Raw genomic sequence first — 15,575 nt, forward strand, 5'->3', positions numbered from 1 at the left:
CCAACAACTACAACTGCTGCCCCAACAACTACAACTGTTGTCCCAACAACTACAACTGATGCCCCAACAACTACATCTGCTGCCCCAACGACTACAACTGCTGCCCCAACAACTACAACTGATGCCCCAACAACTACAACTGTTGCCCCAACAACTGCAACTGTTGCCCCAACAACTACAACTGCAGCAGCAACATCTACAACTGTTGCCCCAACAACTACAACAGTTGCTCCAACAACTACAACAACTTCCCCAACAACTACAACTGCCCCAACCACTACAACTGCAGCAGCAACATCTACAACTGTTGCTCCAACAACTACAACTTTTGCCCCAACAACTACAACTGTTGCCCCAACAATTACAACTGTTGCCCCAACAACTACAACTGTTGCCCCAACAACTGCAACTGTTGCCCCAACAACTACAACTGCAGGAGCAACATCTACAACTGTTGCCCCAACAACTACAACTGTTGCTCCAACAACTACAACTGTTGCCCCAACAACTACAACTGTTGCCCCAGCAACTGCAACTGTTGCCCCAACTACAACTGCAGCAGCAACATCTACAACTGTTGCCCCAACAACTACAACTTCCCCAACAACTACAACTGCCCCAACAACTACAACTGCAGCTCCAACTACAATTGTTGCCCCAACAACCACAACTGCAGCAGCAACAACTACAACTGTTGCCCCAACTACAACTGCTGTCCCAACAACTACTACTGTTGCCCCAATAACTACAACTGTTGCCCCAACGACTACAACAGTTGCCCCAACAACTACAACTGCTGCCCCAACAACTACAACTCCTGCCCCAACAACTACAACTGTTGCCCCAACAACTACAACTCCTGCCCCAACAACTACAACTGTTGCCCCAACAACTACAACTCCTGCCCCAACAACTACAACTCCTGCCCCAACAACTGCAACTGTTGCCCCAACAACTGCAACTGTTGCCCCAACAACTACAACTCCTGTCCCAACAACTACAACTGTTGCCCCAACAACTACAACTCCTGTCCCAACAACTACAACTGTTGCCCCAACAACTACAACTCCTGCCCCAACAACTACAACTCCTGCCCCAACAACTGCAACTGTTGCCCCAACAACTACAACTCCTGTCCCAACAACTACAACTGTTGCCCCAACAACTACAACTCCTGTCCCAACAACTACAACTCCTGTCCCAACAACTACAACTGCAGGTCCAACAAATACAACCTTGTTATCCACATCGTCTGCTGCTCCCACATCAATGCTAACATTTACATCTGCAGCTCCTCGTCCTACAGATCAAACTTCTAATGGTAAATAATTTCAAAAAAGCAACGCAGCTTTTCTTAAATTTATCCACAGACCAACTGACTTCTTTTAATCACTACAGGTTTGGAGTATCTGGCACATCTAAACATGAAGTTACGATCTTATGGAGAGATCAGCAATGCAACCATAGTTCATCTCATTGAACAGGTTTGTAAACTAGAATAATCCACAAATTATTTGGTTTTTCTTTTTTTTTTTTTAATCATAAAATATTAACACTTTCATTCTCCTCTACAATTTAGTTTTTCAGAGACCAGCTCCTTAATGGATCCGCCCACAGGGTGACTGTACGAAGCATTCAACGGGTTAGAGTTAACCCATAGACAAAAACAGCATCTACATGACATGTTCTCTCTATTATTTAATCAATTTTATCAATATATTGGAAACAATAATTATTAACCATATTTCAAGTCAAGTTTGAGTGTCTGAACCTGGAATTAACTTCAGGATGATGTTTAACCAGTAAATATTATCCATACTGAAGTTGGAACACCTTAAATTTAGGTCAGAAAACCGTCACCCAGTCTAAAACAGTTAGATGTTATTTTTGTTTCAATATCAGAGTCTGGAACAGAAAATCTGAGTTTTCCCAGAATTAACTTAATCAGTTTATAAATAACCTGCTTTCTGGAAAACCCTTATGAAATACCAACGTTTGTGTAGATTCAAGGTAACTTATGAACTCATTGATTTTGCTTTTCACAATTGACTATGCAAAGTGTAAAAATGTGTCTCAGTATAAAAATGTGATAAATCAAAGTTATGTAAATGTTCTAATCAAATGTTTATTTTTTATTGTTTCACTGCAGAGTCTAATTTAGTTGTTTTTCTCGGTTTTGTGACGTACAATCATTTTAAAACTCATTTTGAACTAAATTGGTTTTGTTGATAACTTCATAATATTTATTCTAATATACGTTTTGATTGTATTTTAACTTTTTCAGCTTTGTAGTTAAAGTACAATTAAAGTATTCATATGAACTGCAAGTCGTTTAGCTTGATGTTACCTCAATACAAAAACCCAGTGAAAGTGAAAATATAAAGACTTTTCTGAGCTTGAAAAGTCAAATATTTGCAAGAAAAATACTAAACATTTTAGACTTTTGAAATTTCCAAGAAAAAAAACTTGCACAGTTGAATTAAATGTCATCTGTGTATATTTATTTTGTTTTTCTGCTTGGATAGAAACAGAAAATTAAAGATTGTTGTTGTTTGTGGCATGCTTATAAAGAGTTTGTTTTCTTTGAATCTGAATTTCAAATTCCAAGTGAATTTTCTGCTCTTTTCAAGCCTTGAGAGAGAAAATGATCCAAACTGAGATAAAAATGGAATATGCAACAAAAACAGAAACCAGTCCTACAGCCTCAGTACAGATTTCTAGTAAGATATCTGTTGACAAAATACAAATCCAAAATATAATACTGGCATGTTTATGATTTCAGGACTTACACAGGACACTTTCTTACATTTAATAGGGAAAAAACATATTTAATAAAAACTAAACAAACTGTTGACAAAATTCTGCTTTATTTTCTGTTAGCCACTCAGCTTTATAATCAGAAGACATAATAAATCAGATGATACCTGATATAATTTATAGTTTCACCTGAATGTTTTAAACTCATATTGTTCTTTGGGGTGTTAAATCATACCAAGGCTTCAATTTAAATAAACAAAACTCTGAAGATTGAATTGGATAGTGTATGATGATGAGGTACTCTTAGAACAATGTATTAATTTTATACATTTTAATCTTGCAAAGCGTGGTTCAAAGGCTACAAAACGTACATAAAGAGGGTTTTGATTTTAAGAAGACAGAAGTATATTTGCATTATTATTTTCTGGGCTTTTTGAAAATAATTTAATTTTTCCTCCTGCAATGTTCATTTGTTAAAATTATTCATGCAAAGTGCAGATCATTTACCTTAAATTAACTTTATTACAATATTTTTGCAACCTTAAGCGTACTTTGGAGCAAAGAATTAAATATACATTAAATGTTAAAAATAAAATAAAAATGATAAAACTTTATGTAGACCATCTTCAAATTCCCATCTGTGGAATTTCACTGTAAATTACAAGATTATGTATATAAACAACATTTTTATTGTTGAGATAAATGACTTGAATCATCCAGGGTTTGTCAAAATACACAAAACAATCCAAACAGCAGGACACCGTCAGCAATTTATCAAAATCAAATTAGATTATAGGAACCGAAGGTCAAACACTTTAAATGAGTTGAGCAGACAACATGCTGCTCCAAGATGTCCGTTTGCTTCCTTTTATAATAACTATGTCATAATTTCAGGAGAGATTATATCTCCGCCTGCATGCAAACATCTTTGATCCAGAGTTCTGTGTAAGGTTCTGTTCAGCAGCACCAACAGGTCCAGAGGTTCTGGGACTCCTCTGGGCAGAAACAGCTCCAGAGAATCCTCAAAAGCGTGAGGGAGAACCGGGTCGGACGAGACCGAGTCCTGGCGAAAATAATAAAATTAACAAATAAATTCAGTCACATTAAGTGAAACCGTGCAAACTTTCTAGTTTAGTGGAAATATCTTCACACCTTTGAAATAGAAACAAAACTAAAGGCTTGAACACACCAAGGCCAGATGGAGATTTATTTATTTTTAATTATGAGAATAAAATCAGGATATGATGACAATGAGGTCACAACATGAACAAATTACTAGAAAAAAGCTGCTTTAATGAGAACAAAGTTTCAATAGGTACAAATCTGGCATTTTCTGATTCTTTTTAAAAAATATTCATTTCAAAGTCCAGCTACTGATAATAATTTGCTGATATTTGGACATATTAAGCACATCCCATCTGTAAAACTGATGGTGAAAGTATAACTTCACAAGATTCCCAACATTAGCCTTTTCTCATAAAATTACTGTTTCATTGTCATAATATTACAACTTTATTTCTGTAATATTATGAATTTAGTCTTGTATTACTTGATTTTCTAATATGACTATTTTTATATTATTACAATTTTACTCTTATGAAATGATTCTCATTATGACTGTTTTCTCATTTTTCTCATAATATTACTGTATTCTAATGGGTTTATTCTCATATTTTTTGGCACTAACACTCCAATATTAGTGCCGGGCGTTCACCATCATAATTCCATCTGGTATTTTTTGCAGTGTAAAAATCTCTGTGTGATTATTTACGTTTATGATTTAAATCGCTACACAAAATTTTAAAACAGATTACTGCGTGGCGTTTCATAAAATAACCATTGGTGTTCAGCCTCACACTGAAATGGAAACTTGTAGTTTATGATCACCAACCAATAATCACTGATCACCAATTACTAATCGCTGATACCAACCTGTGAGTAAAAACGCAGAGAGATGAATTTGGGGAAACCAAGAGGAGGAAGATGATTGGTTCCTGTGATGAAGAGGAGGAGGTCTTCGAAGGAAAAATACGTTTCACCGTCTGATTCAACATGAGGAGGAAACACGTTTGTTAACGGTTCATCACAGCTCAGCCAGGGTGTGTGTGTGTGTGTGTGTTCCTGTGCTTACCGCTGACCATGCTCAGGACGGTTTCCCACTGAGCCGCTGTGGTTTCCTCAGCTCCCCTCAGCTCAGAGTCCGGATCGCTGAAGCAAAACGTGAAGAGGCGTCTGAAAACCTCCAGGCTCGGCGCCCGCCGCTCCGTACTGGTCATCACCGGCAGAAACGTTTCCCAGTGCGACTTCACCAGATCCCACAGCCCCCCGCAGCTGTTCAAGCCCTCCAGGAACTGGGAGATCATACTGGCCACCCTGGAGTTCAGGAGGCAGTCAGACTGGAGCTGCATTTCCATTAACCATAGAAATGTCCAAATTGAAATAAAGAAAATGGATTTGGTTCTTGGAAACACAACCATTTAGAAAAAACTCAAGTTTTGGGATAAGCAGGTTTTGCGTTATGATGAGGCGAATTTCAGCCGTAACGAAAGAGAGATCGCAAAACTACATTTTTGCCAAAAAAATAAATAAAAAATCTAAAATGTTGAAGTCAGACATTTTCTAGAAGACAAACATTTTTGACTTCTTGACATTTGAACTCCTTTCAAATTTCTAAGATGAATCCCAAAATTTGAGTTTCTGGTCACAACGTTTTTACTTTTGGAGCTCAGAAAATCCCTTGTTTTTTCTAGAGATTTTCTGAGATTAATCTCACAAATTTCCAACTTTTTAATCTCAAATTTCAACATCTATTCTAAAGAATTTCTCAAACTGTAAAATTTGAGATTTTTTCCTCACAAATTTGCAACTTTTCAAACTTAAATGTCAATGTTTCATGAAACTTTCTGAGATTTAACTCAAAATTTCTGAGTTTCTTTTTTTTCGTGTAAAATTTCAACTTTTGGACTTTAGAAATGTTCTCGTTTTTTCTAGAAAATTTATTTGATAAGCATCAAAACTACGATGGCATGTTGGCCCAAATTTCACTCAAAACACTAGAAATTTTCAAGAACAAAAAAAATTTATTCTGAGCTATAAAAAGTTTTTTAAAAAATTGCAAGAAAAAACTAAAATTTTGAGAAAAATCTTAAATTTCCAGAATTTAAAAAAAAAAAAAATTCTAGAAATTTCCCATTTATTTCTAGAAAATTTCTAAGATTAATCTAAACATTTCTGAGTTTTTTGGCGCAAATTTACTCCTCTTTTCTTGTTACATTTACAATGCCCCCAGTAAGCCGTCACACAATTACAAAACTGTTTTTTTTGGTTTTGCATTAACAGAATACTGACAAATATTTGCACAGATTTAATGAAAACTCAGCTTTTGGCAGCCCACAAAACTGAAACCTGATATTCAGATGAAAGGCTCAGACCTGTGGTAGACGTAGTGTTTCACCAAGCGGGCGTAAACGGCGGGAATCTGTTTGGAACAGGCCGGATGGATCCCACAGCCGGACAGCCAGTCACACAGGCTGGGAGAGAGACGCTGCACATCGCTGCAGCTCTGCAGCTGGGAGAGCAGAGCAGCAACACAGTTTCATTCAGGCCGATAAACTGGTTTGATGACACAGAGGCTGCATGACGTCCACACAAAGAAAAACAGGGCGACAAAGTAACAGCTCAACAGATTACCGTCACTCTGATGAATTAAACGCTTCACTTTGACCCAGAAAACAGACATGAAAGTCAACAGGTCAGCAGGGGAAAGTAGTAACTAGTTACATTTACTCGGATACATTTACTAGAGTAACTTTTTGGAAAAAATTTACTTTCAGGAGTATTTTTACTACACTGTACTTTGTACTTTTACTTGAGTAATTTTATTAGGAAGTATTTCTTCTTTTACTCGAGTAAAATTTCGGGCTTTTCTACCCACTGAATGGAAATCAACCATAATTTAACCTGTAATTCAAACACACACCTGCAGTTCTTGTTAAAGTTTCATATGTTTTTTATTGAAAGAAACATTTTCTTTTGTCCAATTTTATTATTTTTTGTTACTTAAATGAATTATTGTCATTTTGGTTCTTAAAATATCAACATCTCCACTTATCCTTTTATTTTTGTCAATCTGATGATGTAATTTTTAAATATTAAACGATTGATACAAAATACATTTCATTCCTTTTGAGTAATTTCTTTAATGGCTACTTTTTACTTCAATAAAAATATGTTGAAGTAGTGCTACTCTTACTTCAGAATAATTTTTGGCTCCACAGCTGTTATTTATGTGCGGTGCAGGATAAGCATTTCATTTATATTTTCATAAATAAACATTGAAATAAGCCGTGGATGTTAATCAGAGTTCTGTGTGCGCTCCACCTCCTGCAGTCGGAGTTGAGCTTCAGCATCAACGATGTCCCTCCAGTTAAAATCCTCCAGAGATGCACTTTGGCAACACATCAGCTGCAGGAACAAACAGAAACAAAAACACTTCATACAACTCTGAGCTGCTGCTACGATACATGCAACGATCTGCATAAGTTCTGAATGCCAACGTGGTTTTAAGTCGTTTCTTGTAATCATATTATATATGATGACTGTTTTCCCAAAGCATTTTCAGCTAAATTAAGTTAATAATAATGTTAATATTGAACCACATTCATTAAAAAACTCATGAATATTTACTGGCATGCTTTGTTTTGTTGTTTGTTTTTTTAACGTAGCTACATGATTAAAAAGTGCAATTTATAAACATTTTATTTAACCCCTTAACCTGCAACGGAACGCCAGCGTGCCGTTTTTAAATAGGTTTGATTTAAAAATCAAACATATTTCTGTGTAACCACTAAATAAAAACATTCAGCTCTTTTTGTGCATAGCTTCAGATTTCAACAGATTCATATTTGAGATGGTTCCTGTTGAGTGGCGGACCTGGTAGAGGGCCGGGTGCAGACAGCACGGTCCAGGTCCTCCATGAGCCAGCGACCAGCCAATCAGAACGCCCGCCTCGTAATACAACCCGTCGTCCAGCGCTGTGAGGTCATAGGTGAAAAACAGACGCTCCGGATGACCCTCAAAAACACAACTCTGCTGCAGCTCCAGGAGGGTCAGCCTGAACGGGAAGAAATTATCTTCGGATGTAAATCACACCTTCATCGCTCAAAGATAGTAGCCAATTAAAACACAGCGGACCAGCGGCGCCCCCTGCTGGTTGGCGGTCAAACTACAACACCAAAAAAAGGCAGAAACCATAAGCCAAACCGGTCTCAAACTGTGGTCCCCGGGCGCCCCCTAGTGGTCCGTAAGGTACTGCATGTAAACGACCGTTTATTTACTGTGAGCAGAGGTCAAAGTGCAGCGCGTACAGCTTACCAAAGGATTGTGTTTAAAAATAATAATGGATTTGGCTTTAAACCGGGTCAGTCTAAAGAAAAACTGAAGATACCAGTGGAAACAAAACAAATCCAGGATTATTTTTATGTGATCAGTAAAACCTGCTGAGCGATTCGATTCTGTTGAGCGGCTCTGAACGGTTGGACTCTAATCTCCGTTAGTCAGAACTGACCTTTGCTTTTTACGACTTGGCTTGCTCATAATGCTCTGCTCACATGTCAGCTATTGTTTTTATTTACTTCAAAATGACTCAGTTAATTAAATACAGAGATAATAATGAATAATTTTTATATTTAATGCCGATTTTTGTTTCTGCCAAAGCAACTCAAGTTTATTTTTCTTTTATTGTGCTTTTAAATTACAAATACCTCACAAATGTTATTAATGCACACAACACTTGGTAGTAAATTTTTTTTTTTTTTTAATTATGTGTGACATTATTGGAGAGGTTAGAATCCACTTTCAGAATCTGCAAATTACTCAAAATGTTAACTGATGGTCCTTATTCTGAAAACGTCTGAGAAACACTCCTCAACGTGGACTTTAATAGATTTAAATACATTTTTATCTAGTTAATGACTAAAAAGTAAACTGAATCAGTGGCTGAAACCGTAACTTCAAGGGGCGAATCCAAACCTGAAGAACTCTCCGAGAGCTTCGTCATGGCAGAGCGTCTCCTCTCCGCTGAAGGAAACGGCCGGAGTGGACCTGAAGCAGAATCCTGGTTTCCTGACCTCCTTCAGCGCAGCAGAAAGGACGTCTCCTCTGCTCACCTTCAGGACAGTTTCTGCGTTTGTGTTTTCTAGTCTCAATAATCTCAGAATGGTGTCCAGGTTGAGGGTGAGCTGCACAGGAAACAGGAAGTTAACAGGAAGTCTTCCTTTTTGACCCATCAGATTTTACATCAGACTTTAACTGACCCTCTCTGGAGCCCGGCAGACATTAGGCTGCCTCTGTCCCACTGGACCGGGACTTCTTCTGCTGACCTTTGACCCTGAATCCTTCCTGTGAACGTTCAGATTTTAAAACAGCTGTATTTATTTTATTTTTACATTTCCACTCACAAAAACAATGTTTTCTTACCTTTTTAAGACGGATGCTTTGCTTTCATATTGTGCCTGTTGGTGTAAAAACAAACAAGTTGAGCAGTGCAGTGAGAAAAAAATAAAACATTAAATATATTTGACAGAAATTTATTTCAATCCAATTCATTAATATTTCACCAATTCACAAAAAATATCATCTTGAGGGAGCAAAAAAAACAAAACAATCCAGACAGATTAAACTTCATTTTGATCTTAATGAGTAAAATTCAGTTTGTTTGGATTAGAAACAAAGTCTTTATTCAAAAGAGTAGAATATTATAGAAAAATCCTTTTATTTTAGGAACTTAATCACAAAGTGAAACTTTATATAGGTTGGCTCACCAGGGGATGTTTGAAAGACTTTATTTCTGTTAATTAGAATAATTTTCCATTTAAAGCTGTTGAAAACATTTAAAATTAAAGCATATGACCAATACTATTTTTAAAAACAGAAATAGGCCTTTAAAGCCTACCTGGTATATTTCTGACAAACGAGACTCACTGGGCGTATATTCTAATTTTCTGTAAGACTAAGGAAACCCAGTCACTGATTGAATAAAACAATAAAACCCTAACAGTAAGTTTTATTCAAAAACCCTTAAAGCTAATGTGAATAATGAAATTACCCTTCTGATAAATGAGATTAATTGGACTGAATTGAAATGGTTTGTGCCTAAAGACGACATTTCTTACAAATTTGTGCTACATAAATAAAATGAATTGTTGCAAAATTATCTTTAAGTTAATAATTATAGCTTTAATCTGGAAACCAGCTTAAAAGCAGATCCAGTAACTACAGGTGCATCTCAATAAATGATAATATTATTGAAAAGTTCATTTATTTCAGTGACTTAATTCACTAAGTGAGACGTATTATAAATAATTACACACAAACTGATGTTTTCTGCCTGCAGCTTAATGAAAACACAACACTTAGGATTAAACTATTATGTCAAACTTATAAAAAACATTTTGATATCAGAAAAGTCTTTAGTGAAATGTGTACTACCTTCTTTTAAAAGGCATTTTAATCCAGCATAGGGACACAATTTACTGAGACATTCTTGTATGAAGAATGAAGACAGAAATCTGCTGTAGACAGAAGATTAATTTAAAAAAATAAAACATGTTGTGTTGTACCTGTTCATAGCTGTGGTGACTAAATATATACAAAGCACCGTGTTCACTGATGCGGAGGACTTGCTCTCCAGTCCAGCCCTCTGCAGGAGAATCAGGGACAAACAGCACTTTGGAGCTCCGCACACTCTGAAACACACACACGTTTAGGCTTCAAATGGAGATTCAAGCGCGTTTTACGGCAGAACAACCCGACACCAACCTGTAGGTACGTGAAGGAAAACTTTTGTCCTGGTTTCTTTACAAACTGCGGTTGAAAAAGCGACGCCAGGCGACTCTGCATCTGATTGGCTGACCAGCTGGAGTCGACAGTGATGCGAGCCGCCAGGGCTGCTTGTTGGGGAGCCGTTTGTTTACTTAAATATGAAGAACAAACATGTACTGAGTCGCAGATTGTGCAAATATATTAATTGTCTGTGTAGATAACTCTTAAAGCCGAAGTGTGTAACTTTTAAAATAAGTTTAGTTCATATTTATTAAAACTGTCGCCATGTTGGGACGGATGAACCGCTTCGCTCAAAAACAACCAATCAGTCGAAAGAGAGAGAGAGAGAGAAGGTCTTAGAGCTATTAAACAACTTCCTGTGTGCTGATAATTATGCTAATGGTGGAAAAACAACTTACTATTACAGGAAAACCGGTTATCTGCCGTTAACTGTGGCTATGCTAACTAGTTTTAGCATTAATGGCAGGTTTCTGGTTCTTCTTTTGTGTTTTACTGGCGGTTGTCAAACCAACTTAATTTGAATTTACCGCCACCTACCGGACTGGAGTGTGGTCGGCAGTGGTAACCCAGAGAATCCACCAGTTTTACTCACGTGATGTAAACGTAAAAAGTACAGGACCGTAAAAATACTGTTTGATTTCATTTAAATTCTGATTATTGTCAACAGAAAGAAGCTTTCCACTCACCAATATCAGAAGTAGTAGTAGTAGACAAATATTATGCTAAAGTAAGAGTAGCACTACTAAACATACTTCACTCAAATATAAAGTACACATCCAAGATTATTCAAATAAGAGTAAAAATTTTTAAAAATTGGTAAAAAGTGTAGAGTAACTCATCAAATAAATCATTTAATATTTAGAATTTACATAATCAGACTGACCAAAGTTAGAATTTTGGTATTTTAAGAACCGAAATGACAATAATTCATATAAGGAAAAAAATAAAATCAGGCAAAAGAAAATGCTTCCAGATCAGTTTCTTTCAACAAAGAACTTGTGAGACTTTAATAAAACTGCAGGTGTGTGTGTCTGGCAAATTTCAGTTTTTGTTTATTAGGTAGAGAATTCAGAAATTTTACTCAAGAGTAGAAATACTTCATCATAAAATCACTCAAGTAAAAGTAAAAAGTACACAAATACTTATAAAAGCAAATTTCTTTAAAAAAAAAAGTTACTCAAATGTAATTGAGTAAATGTAAATAGTTACTACCCAACTCTGGTCACAACATAATTTTAACGTGTAAAAAAAAAAAATTCTTATAAAAGTTTGATACTGCAGGCGTAAGTTTTGATATTTAAATGAATTGGTGCTTCATTGTGGTAACGTTCAGGCCTCACCTGTCCAGCTGCTCCAGGAACGTTTCCTTTGGGAGACAGATCACGTCTTTAACCACATGTCTGCTCTTCTGTGGTTTCAGTTTCTTCCATTTAAGGTGACGAGGTTTGTTTAAGGATGACTGAAACATAAAACAAAGCTGCAGCTCTGCAACAAACAGCACAACATCTACCAAAAACATGAGAAATATACAACAAGAATATTCCAGAAATTCAAAAAATCTCATTCAGTTTGACCTTTTGGTAGACAAACACTTATTCTATGGATTGTGATCTGACTGCAAATTTTAACCATTAAAAATACTTCAATAGTTTAGACAATTTCATAAAATCTCTACTTTTTATATAAATCATGTTTTTATATTTTTCTCTTTCTGCCAAAAAATGGATGATAAAAGTTTACTTGGTGTTTTGGTCTCAGACCTTTTTTTTTTTTAAAGGAACATTTTGTTTACATTTACTTTACAATTAATTGTATTTGTTGTTTCTGTTTTGTTTATTGAAGCACCGATTCAAACGGTTTAGCATCATGAGACAAATACAGTTAAGCACCAAGTGAAATCATTTTTAAAAATGAATTTTTGTGGTTGTGATTTGATCAAGAGAAAGTGAGAAAACCTGAGACTGACCGGGGCGGCGCAGTCAGAACGGCCGGATTTCATCTCGACCAGCTCGATGTCAGAAAGCCTGATGGGCGGAAAAGGCTGGAGGGACAGGAGACGACAGCAGGTTCAAGGAAAAACTGACTTTAGCTTCACATGCGTCATCTGAAAATAGGAATATTTTAACTTGAATTGTGAAAAATAAAAAGTATTTCTTCATGCTGGATTCATCTCTTACGTCCATCTCGATGTGTGTGTCGTCTGTTATGTTGAAGATGTGCGAACAATAAGAAGTCTCCTTGACGACGGGAGGTTCAGTTTTTGGTTCTGCTGGTTGTTTGGTTTTGATCTCGACTAGCAGGTCTTCATCCTCCTCGTCTTCCTCCAGGTCAGGGGCCAGAGGATGCTCCAGGTACCGGAACCTCTGGGTCTAACAGGGGAAACGGGTCTGGAGTAAATAAATGTTATGGAGGCCTGAAGTTTAAAAACATTGGCAGGAATTTAACTTTTACTCAAACAGATTCATTCGGTTTTTCTGGGAAATGTGTTTTGTCCTTTTCTTGTTCCTGTGTTGACAGTAACTAAGAGAATTTTCTCCGTTATGGATGAACGCAGTCAAGTGATCCAAAAAGAAAATATGCTGAATTACCGGCGTCGTCTTGATTATATAAACACAGCAAAACCAAAACTGTTCCACCAAGAAAGCTTGTTTAGCTTGTTTCTGACTTTAACAGGACAATTTTACTTTGATCAATGAAACTGTAAACTCTAAACAACTTTACAAAAATGTATCTTTACATCCCAGATAAAATTTATTTGCTTTACTTTGAACCTAAAGCGTCTCGACAGACACAATAACAAGTTGATTTAACATCATATGACATTTCATTAAGTCTAATTCAATATATTTACACATAACAAACATAAAAGTGCTGAATAATAAGGACTAAGATTCCATCATGTTAAATTAAAAATACGCAATCAGAAGGATTATTATCATTATTATGCACCATTTACATTAATTTCTGTCATTTTGCATTTCTGGGGCCTTAAGAGATTAAGATTATTTTCTTATTAAGAATTTAACTAATCCACTAATAGCAGATTTATTTAGCATTTTTTGTGATCTTTAAAACCATTTGAACCTGGTTATCTAGGAGACATTTAGCAGAGTTGGTTAGTAACTAATTACATTTACTTGAGTAACATATTTGAAAAAACATTGTGCTTTTAGGAATATTTTTAATTTTACTTTGAGTAATTTTATTATGAAGTATTTCTGCTCTTATTTGAGTTAAATTTCTGGATTTTTCTATCAGCTGAATGAAAACAAACATGTTTTAACCAAAAATTCACCAGACACACACCTGCAGTTTCTGTTAAAGTTTCATAAGTTTTTATTGAAAGAAACTGATTTTGTAAAGATTTTCTTTTGCCTGATTTTGTAAATTTTTTACCGATATCAATTATTGTAATTTTGAATCTTAAAATACCAAAATTTCCACTTAACTTCATACTTTGGTTCATGTGATGATATAATTTTTTAATATTAAACAGTTGATAATTTGATCAGTTACTCAGTACTTGAGTAAACCTTTTTAACAAACACGTTTTTAATTTATAGTAATTTCTTGGATGGATACTTTTTAACTTTTACTTGAGTAAAAATATATTGAAGTAGTGCTGCTCTACTTTTCTAAAGTAGTTTTTGTCTAAACTGTTTTAAAATGTCTCTTAAAGTTGTAAAGGCTGCAGACTCTTGATATAAACATTTTTACATGCTTTAGCTCTTAAGTTTAAGCCTTCAAAAGTATCCTTTGAGATATTATTTAGAATATTGTTTAGAAAACTTTGACATTATACTAAATGTTACTGGCAAATCATCTGAATTGAATTTCTTGAAATGCTTCTAAAGGAAGGAAATATCAGGATTGATTAACAACTGATTTGAGCACAAAAATGTTTCTTAAAGAGCGAAGAAACTCCTGCTTTCTGATTCTGCAACTTGAAAAACGAGCTTCATATTCTGTGGTTTGTTACTAAATCTGTGACGTTAAAGTCAAATAAATGTTTGGAAATTTGCATATCGACTTTTAATCACAGAGGAACCACATGGATGATAGTTTGTCTTTACATCAACTCATAAATAATTTGAAGTAGGGCAGAAGTGAAAAAATATACTGAAGTATGAGCAGCACTACAATATATTTTTACTCAAGTAAAAATAAAAAGTATCCATCCAAGAAATTACTCAAGTATTTGGTAAAAGGTTTACTCAAGTACTGAGTATCTGACCAAATTTAATATTATAAAATTACATCATCAGAGGGACCAAAACATAAAGTTAAGTGAAAATTTTTGTATTTTAAAAACTAACATGACAATAATTCACATAAACAAAGAATAACAAAATCAAGTTAAAAAGAAAATGTTTATAAAACAATAAAAAACTTATAAAACTTTAACAGAAACTGCAGTTGTGTGTCTGTGTCTGGTGAATTTTTGGTTAAAACATGTTTGTTTTTCATTCAGTAGGAAGAAACTCCAGAAATTTTACTCAAGAGCAGAAATACTTCTTAATAAAATTACTCAAATAAAAGGTAAAAAGTACAGCGCAGTAAAAATACTACTAAAAGTATATATTTTTAAAAAGTTTCTCTCTGTAAATATGAAGTTTTATCTTGAAGAACGAACCTGTTCAGAGGTTTGTTTGTTCTCTTTTTTTTCCTGCGTCGCTATGATCTCAGTTTCTTCTTCTAAAGAGAAAAGCCTCATTTCGATGTTTTCTGTGATTCCCAGCAACGCCGACTTTTTGTCACAAAGCTTCATCCTGTTCCAGAGAAACAAATCCAAGTTTCTCCTTAAAATCTGCCCCAGTTGAAGTTTTAGCCTCAAACGATGGAAGTTTCCAGGTTTAGCAGAAGCAGAGGAGTTGATGAGGTCTCATCAACTCAAGCTGAGGTCTATCAGAGGTTAAAGGTCACATTTTACTCCCTCTTCTCATTGATTCTGCCTGGTCTCTGGAAACGCAGCTACT

At 35.4% G+C, this 15,575-nt stretch overlaps 1 protein-coding gene and 1 long non-coding RNA gene across 2 annotated transcripts; one reads left to right on the forward strand and one right to left on the reverse strand.

Annotated features, from left to right (window-relative positions):
* Nucleotides 1-1,121: 1,121 nt before the first annotated feature.
* Nucleotides 1,122-2,562, forward strand: LOC114150564 (uncharacterized). The gene is made up of 3 exons (XR_003596778.1): nucleotides 1,122-1,321; nucleotides 1,399-1,484; nucleotides 1,580-2,562. It is a non-coding gene; the product is annotated as an uncharacterized LOC114150564 (long non-coding RNA).
* A 164-nt stretch (nucleotides 2,563-2,726) lies between these two features.
* On the reverse strand, nucleotides 2,727-15,538 carry LOC114150549 (uncharacterized). Its single transcript, XM_028027023.1, has 15 exons — nucleotides 15,233-15,538; nucleotides 12,777-12,968; nucleotides 12,566-12,640; nucleotides 11,940-12,058; nucleotides 10,576-10,729; nucleotides 10,377-10,502; nucleotides 9,235-9,269; nucleotides 9,072-9,156; nucleotides 8,788-8,996; nucleotides 7,690-7,870; nucleotides 7,138-7,221; nucleotides 6,189-6,325; nucleotides 4,889-5,130; nucleotides 4,690-4,799; nucleotides 2,727-3,820 (listed from the first exon to the last, which is right to left on the reverse strand). The coding sequence occupies exons 1-15, from the start codon at nucleotides 15,365-15,367 to the stop codon at nucleotides 3,635-3,637; spliced, it is 2,070 nt and encodes a 689-aa protein (XP_027882824.1). The 5' UTR covers nucleotides 15,368-15,538; the 3' UTR covers nucleotides 2,727-3,634.
* Between the last annotated feature and the right edge of the window lie 37 nt (nucleotides 15,539-15,575).

This window comes from Xiphophorus couchianus, chromosome 9, assembly GCF_001444195.1.
Source record: "Xiphophorus couchianus chromosome 9, X_couchianus-1.0, whole genome shotgun sequence".
Lineage (NCBI taxonomy): Eukaryota > Metazoa > Chordata > Actinopteri > Cyprinodontiformes > Poeciliidae > Xiphophorus > Xiphophorus couchianus.

Coding starts and splice junctions, on each gene's coding strand:
- LOC114150549 (XM_028027023.1), bottom strand. CDS start 15,367: ATGAAGCTTTGTGACAAAAAGTCGGCGTTGCTGGGAATCACAGAAAAC. Junction 9,270..10,376: donor GTCACCACAGCTATGAACAG/GTACAACACAAC, acceptor TTACACCAACAG/GCACAATATGAAAGCAAAGC. Junction 3,821..4,689: donor CTCTGCGTTTTTACTCACAG/GTTGGTATCAGC, acceptor TATTTTCGCCAG/GACTCGGTCTCGTCCGACCC.